The sequence below is a fragment of the Haliotis cracherodii genome, unplaced genomic scaffold (genome assembly GCF_022045235.1).
Source record: "Haliotis cracherodii isolate W230 unplaced genomic scaffold, xgHalCrac1.p SCAF_3, whole genome shotgun sequence".
NCBI lineage: Eukaryota > Metazoa > Mollusca > Gastropoda > Lepetellida > Haliotidae > Haliotis > Haliotis cracherodii.
Window position 1 is genome coordinate 67,464,038 of NW_027266286.1, and position 13,688 is coordinate 67,477,725.

The 13,688-nt window shown below is 41.1% G+C and overlaps 1 protein-coding gene across 16 annotated transcripts in view; it reads right to left on the minus strand.

The window, feature by feature from the left end:
- The window catches only part of LOC139475077 (phosphatidylinositol-binding clathrin assembly protein LAP-like), a 68,367-nt gene that overhangs the window by 15,747 nt on the left and 38,932 nt on the right, over nt 1–13,688 (minus strand). For 6 of the 16 annotated variants that reach the window (XM_071258312.1, XM_071258310.1, XM_071258311.1 and 3 more), the window contains 6 exons: nt 12,713–12,804; nt 11,184–11,307; nt 8,078–8,393; nt 6,969–7,037; nt 3,204–3,254; nt 807–1,232 (listed from right to left, as the gene is read on the minus strand). In XM_071258312.1, coding sequence (XP_071114413.1) covers nt 807–1,232; nt 3,204–3,254; nt 6,969–7,037; nt 8,078–8,393; nt 11,184–11,307; nt 12,713–12,804 — 1,078 coding nt within the window. The remainder of the gene's footprint in view (nt 1–806; nt 1,233–3,203; nt 3,255–6,968; nt 7,038–8,077; nt 8,394–11,183; nt 11,308–12,712; nt 12,805–13,688) is intronic. The other 10 variants (XM_071258321.1, XM_071258319.1, XM_071258320.1 and 7 more) reach the window with 5 other exon arrangements.

The window sequence follows — 13,688 nt, forward strand, 5'->3', positions numbered from 1 at the left end:
AATCTAATTTGTCCAGAAACAAACCAAAGAAAACATGATATTAACTTGATTTCTCCACTAGCTAAGATACTCATGCTGTGTGTATTACAATCAATGTTCTACATTTCTATAAAGTGTCACAAAATCGTGAACAAAATTTGTGCTTTAGTATTGGACTTGATACAAATATTTCCATATGTGAATCAGCCAGGTTATTTATAACAGCAACACACGCTGAATGAATTCCTGACATTGTTACACTTGTCATTGAGTGAGAGGGACATCAACCGACCATACAGACTGAAGACTTGTACAATTAGACTTTGTCAAACAAGACCATACATAATAGAGACAGTCAGAACACTGTTCAGACATTGAAACTTCACGACAGTGGAAATCATAGGCACACCATGTTATAATCTGGAAGAAATCAGGTAAACAGAAGGCATGTAACTGTTGAAGTTGCTACTGAACTGAGACGTATGTAGGTCTACACAGCTAGGGGAATCTAACTACACTTGCAGATGACCACCTCACATCGATACACACAGGTAGTATACACAACGCATACTCGTTCTGATCCATAACAAACACACAGTCTGAAAAAAACATTTCTAGAAAATGACTTATTTTAAAAAAACGTCATCTTCATGAAGTTTGGCCAAAAGGTGTTGACTTTTCCAACATGTAATATTCTTGGACCAATCAACATGTCGTGAATGTCTCACTGGACTATAAATGATTTATACACTGACTGATATACAGACATGATGTGCTACGAGACAGAGAGACATATACTGCCTGATGTATGGAGGCTGATGGTCTACCTGTGGGACTGACACCGCGTCGCACTGGCCCGGGAGACAGCGCCGGGCCACCAAGACCTACCATCTGGCTCGGATCACCCATTCCTATTCCCATCCCCTGGCCAAGGTCGCCCATCCCTATTCCGCCACCCATTCCATGAGTAGGATCTCCCATCCCCATATTCATCCTTACTGGAAGAGGAGACCCGGTTGGATTCATCCCCATCCCCATAATAGGACTAGGGCCTCTTGCAGGAGACATGCCCATCCCCATAGTCTGACTGGGACCCCCTGGGGCCTCCATGGTCATCCCCATAGAGCCAGTCTGCAGGTCTGGTGCCCCGGACATATCTAGTCCTCCCAGGCCGAAGGACGCAGGTTCCGTAGCTCCCGAGGTGTGGCGCGATGGATCCAGGGGGTCAAGGGGAGAGCCAAGGTCAGCCCCAGCTTCACGCAGCACAAACAGCAAGGTCAAAGGTCAACATCAAGCTTAACACGTGGGTCGTTCCAAGATTGTAATCATTCACTGCACTGCACAAGATGAGCTTACAAGGCACACAGTTGACACATCTGCCTCCTTGAAGCATATGTTACCAAGTGATAGACACAAGTAATGCCATTCAATTCAACAGGACTTACCAGACAACAAGAATAATGGATAAATAGTGTAAAATATGTAAAAATTGGGTGACGTCATGTAACTCCATGGTTCCTGTGTGTGTAGGCTGAAACAGTGGAGGTGAAAGGTGTGGTGTGTGTACCTCCAGAGAGAGACGGAGAAGGCATTAGGGTTGTGTGTCATGTACCTCCATGGTTCCTGTGTGTGTAGGCTGAAACAGTGGAGGTGAAAGGTGTGGTGTGTGTACCTCCAGAGAGAGACGGAGAAGGCATTAGGGTTGTGTGTCATGTACCTCCAGGGTTCCTGTGTGTGTAGGCTGAAACAGTGGAGGTGAAAGGTGTGGTGTGTGTACCTCCAGAGAGAGACAGAGAAGGCATTAGGGTTGTGTGTCATGTACCTCCAGGGTTCCTGTGTGTGTAGGCTGAAACAGTGGAGGTGAAAGGTGTGGTGTGTGTACCTCCAGAGAGAGAAGGAGAAGGGGTTCGGGTTGTGTGTCATGTACCTCCAGGGTTCCTGTGTGTGTAGGCTGAAACAGTGGAGGTGAAAGGTGTGGTGTGTATGTACCAGGGGTCCGGAAACCGTCATATGCGCCGGACATGTCCGATTGGGAATCTCAAATGTCCGGTCTAAAATATTGCTTACCGGACATTTAAATTTTTCTATCCGGACATTCTTAAATTTTGACCGGACATGATCAACAGTTAGGACTGAGCAATTTCTGTCTGCAGTTGTAACACAATGAAGATTATCTACACTGACAAGCTTTGTTTGTTTTGATTGCTGTAAATACATCGTACCTAGAATGATAGTCCAATCGGTCAATCACTGTAATAGGCAATAAACTGAGTTGACACTGATTAATCGAGGATTTATTACTGAGAACATCTTGTTGATTTGAGTAAAATGTGTTTACAACTGTACATAAATACCTTGCATCATCGATGTACCTCATTATCCTCACAATGCTACGATACGTAACCTCAGTCAAGAAGCGAAAGCGTGACGACAGCCAGTCGACCGATGCAGATCAGTCGAGCGGATCTGCCAAACCCTCAAAGTCTGAATGATCATTTTGTAAGTCGTGGCTAACGACTTTCACTTGGTTGACATACAACGAGGATTTGCAGATTTTATTGTTTTCAGTAGCTAGTCGTATACTGAATCTTGATTGACCGCCATTTTGCTTTCTCGGATGATCGATATCAAATTTTTTTTATGGTCAATAATTAAGTACAGATGAAAAAGTATTCAAATAACTACTGCTATCAACGATAGTTTAGGATTTATGATTATATTATCTGTCTTGTTTTTAAATAAGCTTTAGTTTAAAAAAAACACTTTTCCCGTGAGGTCACGTGATAACCAAATATGGGATAATAGTCTCGATCCAAATGTTACAACGCGTACACTTGAGCAGACTCATGAATATTAATTAGACCGTTCACAACGTTGACAGATCGTTATTATAACAGAAACAAACGTATGTTTTCCATATATATCTAAAATGATATTATTTGTTTTTAATTGTCCGGTGAATTAAACAATTTAAATTGAAACAATTCATAATTCATCATATTATGAATACGTAACAACTTGTAATTTGTGTGTAAAAAAGTCGTACTAAAACACGCTGTTTGAAGGGGGCGTGGCAAAAATGTAAATGTCCGATTGGGATTTTAAATTTTCCGGACCCCTGGTATGTACTATGTACCTCCAGAGAGAGACAGAGACACCTTCAGTGTGCCTGTGCATGTATGCTGATGACATGGTGTAGGTGCAAGGTGTAGGTGCAGGTGTACCTGGTGGTGAAGTGGTGTCCAGGGCCGGGAGTGGGTGGGTCTCCAGGCCTGCTGTTAGTACACCACATGCAATGAGACATGCATAGGTTAAACATAAAAGCGTGGGATCACAACAAGTTCAATTTTTTTAATACCCTTTTTGAATTAATTTCAAACATGATAACAATTTATTTTTATATACAGAATTTTATACTTTAACGAAAATGTTTCCCTACTCTATACATCTCAAATGGCATAGTTGTGATCCCACTGGTAATAAATAGCACAATAAAAAGACAATGTTAGAATTGCTTGAAGCATGCGACAAGTTAGAAAGGCACGATAAGGCCAATGTGAGCCTAGGACTAGTGAACTGCAAAGGACAGTAAATCCAGGTGAATTTTAAGAATAAGATAAAAATTCTGTGCAAATAATATCAGAGAGAAATGCAAATAAAAATGAAAACTGAATCTGTTCCAATGTTTCTGTGCAGAACAAGATAAAGTATTTGCATATCTTGTTGTATGCCAAAGATCCCGTGATGTAGATTGTCATATACACTAACTCAATACACCAAAATGTATGCAACACAGAGCATAGAAAACTTTATGTAACTTTTCTTCCATAAAGAAAGACACTGAAAACTGTCTTCGGATTGTGAAATTCTGTGACATCGTAAGAGGCAATCTGGTTCCATTTCAACTATCTTTGAATCAGTGTCATTATGTGTTTGGTGTATTTCCCTGTGCTAAATGTCGATACACTAACAACTGACAATACATCACGTGAACTAGGCTGTGTATCTGTGTGTATAACATACTGTATGTCTGGATACGATGTATTATACAATATGCAACAGACTCTGGAAATTATACAGTAAATCTGTTACTTGTTACCATGGTTACCGGCAAAACCTTGTCTGCCATTTTGTATTCCTCCAGTATTCACATACATGGACATATCATTCATGGTCGGGTATGCAAATAGCTGGACTGACTAAACATACCAGCATGTTTTGGAAGTACTGCAAAACTAAAATGTGCTAAAAGGTTCTGGATGTGATTTGTTTTCAAATTCAACTTCCTGGTATTTTTGTAAATAATACTTTTGGAAAGCTAAAATTGAGTGAATTGGGTCTAATGCAGTCTTGAAGAGTATTTCTGTTATACTATGGCGTGTCAGCTAAATGTGGGAGGAAAGCCTGAAGTGATGCAGGTCTTAGACGTTTACCACTTTAGTGAAACCCATGAGCACGGCAAACTAAGAAACAAACATGGCAGTGCTTGAATCTAGTAAGTAAAAGTGTAAGCAGTCCTTTGACATCCTACAGAAACTGGTGAAGTCTCCATCTGGACAATTTGGAAATATTTTTAGTGATCAGGATTGAACCAGTGATTATTCTTTGCAAAGTTGTATCTCAATAACACTGAAACTGTCATTAGTTTTGCAACAATAAGCTGTGATAATGTTAATATACCGCTAAATGAGGCAAGTATTGATATGCTGATGATGGTAACCGACTCTCCATTCATTGCAGATGAATTTCACTATCTCTTAATTTCTTAATTAGGCTAAAATAAATAAAGGTCTTGGTTCTCAGGTACCGCCCGCATCATCATAAAGTCTGCCGCACGTTTCACTTTAAGTTCCATTTTAAACAAACCCCAAAGAATCCTCAAATATTCCAAGTCCAATGGCAGTCAAATACTGTAATCCAGTATTTTACTCATCCAGGAATACATTTATGTTGTGGGCCCTTTCCCATGCTAACTGTACACAACTGCTAATTTGGTTACACAACTGTTTTTTTTAGGAAACGTATATACTAGTTTGAACACACACCCCACCCTACCCCACCCCTATTCCCCCACCAAAAAAAATACCACCTGTCTGCAGTTTTTCAAAAGCCATTGCCTGAGAACCAATTCTTTTATATTTTTAAGCTTACCACTCATAGAAACGTATATACAGGAAAAAGATTTCACTTGGCCAAGCGTATTCAAATATAAGACTAAATATATTGGTTATTTTCACAAATGTCAAGAAAATCTGTATGTGTACTGTGATGATAATGTATATTCACTGATGATGCAATAGCTTATAATAATGTGTTTCGCAGAACTAATCACTTGCATGAATTCTATATAATATAATACCCAAAAGAAGTTAAAGAACACATGATTCTTTCAAGTAAGATAGATAATCTGTCATGACATGACGGATTAACTATTGTAAACTGACCAGTGAAGATCCCGGGGTAGAATAGGTCTTCAACAACCCATGCTTGCCGCAAAAGGTGACTCTGCTTGTCGTAAAAGTGAATAGTGGGATCGGATGGTCAGGCTCGCTGACTTGGTTGATGTCAATTGGGATACAATGACATGCATCAACCAAGTCAGTGAGCCTGACCAACCGATCCCGATAGTCGCCTCTTACGGCAAGCATGGGTTGCTGAAGACCTAATTTATCCCGGATCTTCCTGGATCACATTAGTTTGTTGTAACCACTAGTACTAATTACTTTCTATCTGTGTTTGTTATAACCATGGTCTACTGCAGTTACTGTATTTGCCATAATAAGCGGTCCAGGGACTTAGAGAAAATTGACATGGGTGTATGTATGCTATCAAAACACAATTTTGTTTATTTTTGGTAGAGGTCAAGCAGTGGTGAAACAAGTACTTCGATGTAAGTTACAAGGCAATTATAGACACCTGTTTTCTCTAAAACACAATAAGGATTGGTCTTAAAGTTGATCGGGAGGTGCTTATTGAAGCAGAGCGCTTTTTATGGCAAATACGGTAGGTCAATACGTGCACAGCAACATTATTATATTAATCAAATTGTTTTCCTAATATCAGCGCCAAGCATGTCATCTACATGTGTTAATGAACTGCCAGCCTGATTTGTGCATGATATACGTAACTGTGTGTTATATATCATACTGAATGTAGCTTACTGTGGAGAGATGACTGGTGGTGTTACTATCACCTACATGTCACAGTTATATCATTAGTGTCTGTAGAGTGAATTGATGGTGATTTCATGATAGGGAGATATCTACAACTGATTACTAAGCTTTCAGAAAATTACATGGTAACACACCTTTTTTTATTATTGTGATTTAACATATTAAAACAGTATTCCTAAAAAAAAAAGCCTGAATTTTTTTGTATTAGAGAGGTGAGTGTTTATGTGTAATTGTGTATCAATGACTTAATGATTGAACATCTAAGTTAAACATTTTATTTAAAATATTCTTTTCCCAATAATAGAACAAACTATCCTCCACAGAGGTGAAGCAGAGAGTTGGGTCGTACTCTGCTGTGAGCAACTTTCCACCTATACCACATCAGAATCCAGAAACGGGCTTCATACATAGTACCCATTTGGAGAATTTAACCTGGGCCTTTTAACGCTTTACCCAGCCCACCACTCCCCATCTTCATTGCTCCTGACTTGCCCCCTCTCTCCATTATCATTGCCCCCCTCTCCCCATTTTCACTGCCCCCCTCTCCCTTCTCCTTCTCTCTCTCCGCTAGTCCTTATAACATATAGCAAAACCCTTAAAAAGGGCAAATTTCTACTAGTCCTAAGGATACCTTAACTTCGGAGCAGTTTTGCAAGGACTATAGGACGAGTGCAAATTTATAACATTTCCCAACTCCCGATCTTCAATCCTATAGGCTCCTATTTTTCTGCTGAAAATGATTTACAAAACAGCTTGATACACATGTTGGCACATGACTTTCTTGGATAAACACACACAAGGCAGTGTCCGTCTTACCTTGTGCTGGAGCATTGGTGTTGTTGAATGCTTTTGCAAAGTCAACTTCATTTCCAAAATTGGCCGTGTCTGGAACAAAATCAAATCAATAAGCTTAGTTAAATTAAAAAAGTGAGTATGGTCGATTTTATCAATATTCCAGCAAATTCATGATGGGGCCACTAGAAAAACATTCTTCCATTCAAAGTATATACAAAAATTAAATAACACGATTTTATTTCATTTCATGCTGCATCCAACAGCATTTCAGTTACATCACAGCAGGTCGGTTTGTGACCCGTTATGGTATTTCCTCAGATCTTTGTTTAGCTATAGCAAAGAACTAAGATCTGATTTTAATGAGATTGGAAATGGGAGGAAGCCTAAAGTGATGCAGGCCTCAGATGTTTACCTTTTGGCGAAGCCCTCAAGCATGGATATGGTTCTGACAAACCTAGAAACACAATCTGGTATTTCAACCAATGATCATGTTTCTAGAACACCTAAGGGACACAACTCTGTATGGCGAATATAATTCATAGGTAGGGTTTGCAAAGGAGGGTCGGTTCAATATGGGAGTAAAACCCAAAGTGATGTAGATTGTGGCTGTCTACTACTTTTGTGGAACCCACAAGAATTGGTATGCTGCTGGTTGACTAAGGATTGAAAGAGGGTTGAAGGTGGGATCCTTGAACCCAGGAGTGAGTGAGTGAGTGAGTGAGTTGGGATTTTACGCTACTTTGAACAGTATTCCAGTTATATCATGGCAGGTCAGCTTTATGTTGCAGGAAAGCCCAAGTGACGTGGGATGAACTCATAGGTTTCTATCAAGCCCAAGGGATGGAACTCTGCACTGCGAATTCCCTAAGACGACAGTCTCCTTGAACCCAGGAACAAAGTGTCGTAAGAGGCGACTAACAGTATCGGGTGGTCAGACTCCCTGACTTGGTTGATGCATGTCATCGTATCACAACTGCGTAGATTGATACTCATGATATCAATCACTGGATTGTCTGGTCTAGACTTGATTATTTCCAGACCGCCGTCATATCGCTGGGATATTGCTGTGTGCGGCGTTAAACAACAAACAAACAAACAAACAAACAAAGTGATAAAGTTGGGAGACATACTGTTAGTATTCCAGCCTGTGTTCACAGCAAAGGGGTTGTTGGCTTGCTGTGGCTGTTGCTGCTGCGGTTGCCCGCCGTACGCTGTAGCCATTACACTCTCTACATTCTGCGCAAATGGGTTGGCATTGAGGCTGAGCAAGTCATCGCTTGGTTTCCCATTGGTTGCAGGAGTCGAGGATGCTGTTGGGGAGTTGGGCCCAAACAAATCCACTGATCTGGTCGTCGCCGTCCCCGCAGTGAAGGGGTTCGACTGGGTGGTCGGCGATGAGGTTGGTGTGGTAGCGGAAGTTGACTGTAGTTCCTTCATTCGCTGTTCCTACAATGCACAGGTAACTCATTATGTACACATTAACCCTTGTCACTCATGGTGTACAGGTTAACACTTCGATTTCTACTATGCAAAATATGAATAAATTGACTTTATGATCGCTGTAACTTTGGCTTCAGCTTCTCGCACATCTTTGTACACACGAATATATTTGCAGTTGAAAGACTGGAAAACGTTAACAGGGGCATTGGGCAGTTCCAACATTCTCCTCCATCTTAGTCTGTAAGAATTCTCTAAACACATGGTTCTGAATTGTGTTCGAGGTATTTGGAAATAATATCACCAACTAGCATCACTCTTTCAAATTTGGAGGAATTTTTTTTTTTTTTAAATTATTTTTGACAACCTGCATTGGGAGTAAAATCTTTGTAAACCAAAAAATAAAAAATAAATGTATATGTTGACACCTGGCCTCTATGCTGCACAGGTAACTCATTATGTAAAGGTCGACATCTGGCCTCTATGGCACACAGGTAACTAAATGCTGCACAGATAACTCGTTACGTACAGGTAAACAAAACACTGTTCGTGTCTAGAAGTTGCTTCATCTATAATTCCAGGCGTAACAGAATGAGGGAATATAGAATAACACTGCTTAATCTGTGACTAGTGATCAGAATCGTAGGAAAATCGAAAGTAGAGCATGTAGTAGACATTCTAGAGTAGTAAATCTACAGTTGATTCCATGTAAGAAGTAAACCAGGACGGCTGAGTGATGCAACTCTTAAAAGGCGGGGCTACATGACCTTCCGTGCTGCTCAACAATTACCATGGTGATATACCTTCACGACTGATTTACTTAGAGTGAGTTTGGTTTTACGCTGCGTTAAGTAATATTCCAGCAACATTAGACACTAGAAATGGGCTTCACACATTCTACCCATGTGGAGAATTGAACCCGGGTCTTCGGCATGACGAACAAATAATTTAACCACAAGGCTACCCCGCTAACCCTTACTTTCTTAAAGATTTTTGGTCAAATGGAACATTTTATTTAGTCATTTTGTGCATTCGAACCATGCATGTGTGCGTACTTGACACAGAATCCATAAGTATCAGCCGGTAACCATCAGATTGAGTGGGTGTGTGAGTGAGTGTGTGTGTGTGTGTGTGTGAGTGAGTGAGTGAGTGTGAGTGAGAGTGTGTGAGTGAGTGAGTGAGTGAGTGAGTGTGCATGTGTGTGTTAGAGTATGGTATTACACCGCTTTTAGCAATATTGTGGAGGACACCAGAAAATGGGCTTCACACATAGTACCTAAAGCAACAGAAAAGAGATGGACATTCACTCTGTGCTCTACAACAACCATCTGTATTCAAGCACCTGGAAGATCATGCAGACTACTGAAAGCAACATCTACACATAAACGAACTGTCCAAAGTGTGCATTGTTTTAGTGTTAAGAGTTTTACAAAGAAATTAATCCCGAAACAAACACATGCTCTAGTAATGAACTAGGAAAGTTTCTTTCAGTGCAAAGTGAATTATTTCAATTTGGTAAAAAGTCTCAATGACTACTGAAAATCATATATTTCTGTATATACACTACATGCAAAAATATATTTCTGAAGAGGATGTCATTCCAAAGATAAATATATATGAAATGTGATACAAAATAAAGAAGAATCTAATTTTCATCAGCTTAAATGGATTATCCTTTTCCCTGAAGTCTGACTTATAAATGTGGGTAAGAGCAGTTTTTGGGGCATGAGACATATTGACACCCTGGTAGTATGAGAACTGCAGCAACATCCATTAGCAAAAAGATCAAATTTAAGACACTCATCAACCTAGTACAGGGGAGACAACTCTATATCCCATGGCACTGTCTGAGTCCTCCATTACGACTAATTGCGTGTGAGAAGCACTTGGAGGTAGATCAAAACAACATTGATATGTTAGTGTAGACACAGTTAATCTGTTAGTTGAGGATAATCACAAACCTTTCCAGTCAACCTGCCAGGGTTCGACTGATGTCACTCCACCGCCAGCCCTATGCCACTGCAGAAACTATTCACGGCCATTTCCTTTTTTCACAAATATTAATTCAGGCACTGAGAGACATGGATCATTGTACCTGCTATGAATTTAATTCTGGACGTTGCTATGTGACGAAACGGTCTTGTTAGATACAGTGAGTGAGTGAATATGTTTTTTACGACCCTTTTAGCAATATTCCAGCAATATCACGGTGGGGGACACCAATAATGGTCTTCACACATTGTACCCATGTCGGGAATCGAACCCGGGTCTTCGGCATGACGAGCGAACGCTTTAACCACTAGGCTACCCTACCGCCCCAGATACACAGTGATTAAGACATCACAAACCATGGGTTCCTATACATCGTCATGGGTCATATCATAATGAAAATATTCATCATGTGGAGAAGGCACCAGGCTGTTTGCAGTCTATTTAACAGAAAAACTAAAATATGTCCTATTATTGCAGCTACTTCAGCATTTAGTTGGCATACACATTAGGGAGGTGAATGGAAGAGCACTTTTAAGCCAGAGGGAGATAATTAACGTGGCAGAGGGCTGTTCACATCTTGCGGATGGCAGTTTGGCTGCACAGGTGACTGTACACAAGCAGCAGCAACAGCAGCGACGTTGACGACATGCCAGTTGAGTCCATGCAGGAGGCATCTACGTCAGTCGACACTGATGAGCTGGATCAGCAGGCAGACACACGGCCAGATCAGGTAAAGAGTAGCAGTAGAGAAAAGAGATGTCCAGTTGCGATGACCATTGTGGTGTCAAGCTTATACGAAACACTTACTACCTTCAGCTGGTGCAGGCGTTGGTTCTCCTCGTCCAGGATCCGCTTCTTTTCATCCTCGCTTACATTTAACGCTGAGCTGTTGTTGGAGATAGTCGACAGTGCCGAGGCAAACCCTGCCGGTCTGTAAGAAACAAGCAAGGATTGATAGCAACTGGTTCATGACATCACCCACTCGATAGTCAAAACTACAAAAATTCCCCAGTGATACCAACATTTACAGAAAGCAGGCAGGATTGGTGGGTTGTTGGTTTGTTGTTTAACGCCGCACTCAGCAATATTCCAGCTATATGACGGAGGACTGTAAAAAAATCGAGTGAGGACCAGACAATCCAGTGATTAATATCATGAGCATCGATCCACACAATTGGGATCGGTGACATGCATCAACCATGTCAGCGAGCCTGACCACCCGATCCTGTTAGTCGCCTTTTACGACAAGCATAGTTGCCTTTTACAGCAAGCATGGGTTGCTGAAGATCTATTCTACCCCGGATCTTCACAGGTCAGCAAGGATTGATAGCAGCTGGTTCTTGACATCACCCACTCGATAGTCAAAGCTAAAAAAATTCCCAAATGATACCAACATTTACTGAAAGCAGGCAGGAATTGATGCGTAAGTTTCATATATATTTGGTACCATCAAACAGGTAAAAACAGATAGAAATAAGCATTCACTGATGGTGTGGGATGTAACTAGCTCAGATTGCCTAAAGCTGCATGCTGAGGACAAATACTGTTGCAAATGTTTCAAGGGGGTGTTTAGAGGGTGGTAACCTAGTTAACTTCATACAGTGGTTGTCCCAGAGTGAGTGATTATTGCTCATTGATCATTAGCAATCTTCCACCTATTTGCGGAAACTGCTTGTGCCAGATACACCTGGATTAACATAGCACAGTACAGTATTTCAATTATAACACTGCATGTTTTTATAACATAGGAGGAAAGCCTGTAGTTACCTCAAGGCACGGGATGGTGCTGACAAACCAAGGATCATAATGGGTGTGAATTCAAACCAATAACCAGTGGGTCCTGGGAACAACCCATGCTCTTTGAGTCACAATGTGCACGAGGTACAGGGGTCCTGTTCTGTCCTGGAATTCTTTCAGGGACAGGTCACCGGACTTATTTCTATCCTGGAATCCCTACAGGGATAGACCAGTGGATTTATTTCTAACCTGGAATTCTTGCAGGGACAGGTCAGTGGACTTATTTCTATCCTGGAATTCTTGCAGGGACAGGTCAGTGAACTTATTTCTATCCTGGAATTCTTGCAGGGACAGGCCAGTGAACTTATTTCTATCGTGGAACCCCCACAGGGACAGGCCAGTGAGCTTATTTCTATCCTGGAATTCTTGCAGGGACAGGTCAATGGACTTATTCCTGTCTTGGAATCCCAACAGGGACAGGTCAGTGGACTTATTTCTATCCTGGAATCCCAACAGGGGCAGGCCAGTGGACTTATCTATCCTGGAATCCCACAGGAGCAGGCCAGTGGAGTGATCCTGGAAGCTGTGGAGTTTCTTACTTTGGGGTAGCGGTGGTGGTGGTAACAGATCCCTTCTTTCCCTCCAGAGACAGGAGATGTTGCTCCAGGGCATCAAGGAGACTTGCTGGAGCCTGAAACATACAACCCAGGTCACCACACAACTCACTCAAAGTGGGAGGATCTTCTGTGAAAAGTCATTCTAATATTGGAGCCAGTAATACTGTAATGTCTGCAATGTCATGAAAATCAATATTTTTGGTATTACACGTTCTGTTAAGATCACTGGATCTGTTAACATAACACACCATTCTATTACCATCATTGGGCACATCTTACCGAGGAAAGGAGTTAACTGACTATAAAAGTCTAGGTTCCACCCTTGCCGAACCAGGCTGGAATTTCTGGGCTTGATCGTAGCGCCACCAGTGGCTATATATCCCTTCTATGTCCCTCCTATTGACCAATCACATTCTACCTCTAATATCACTTGCATTTGCTTCAAACACAAAAGCAGTGCCCTGTCAAGACGATCTGATCGATAATCAAGATCTACATTGTAATAAAACTGATCTTAATTCGGAAGTGCATCACATCAAATGACCACCTTGATTAAAAACATGAAAAGATTTGGAAAATATCTATTGACATTAATTTGACGGTACAAATTCTTTGCAAATCCTACAATCAATTGACATCTGCACAACAGTTAATTAACCGGATATCGATTTAATCGTTAAGCGCTTTTGATTGGGCTCTGCATAGACTCGTTAGTCCAGCCTAGTTCGGCAAGGGTGGAAACTTTTATAGTCGGTTAACTCCCTTGCCTCGAGAAGATACATTGCGCATTGATGTCATAAACATCGCAAAACATGGTTCTGTGTTAATATCACTAGGCATGGATTTCTGGTAACAACATCACACACCATTCTGTTATCACCGATAGACATGGAAGACATGATCTGTGTAATGCCCACAATACAGTGCTACATGATGGGCTAGATGTAGCCAGTTGGAC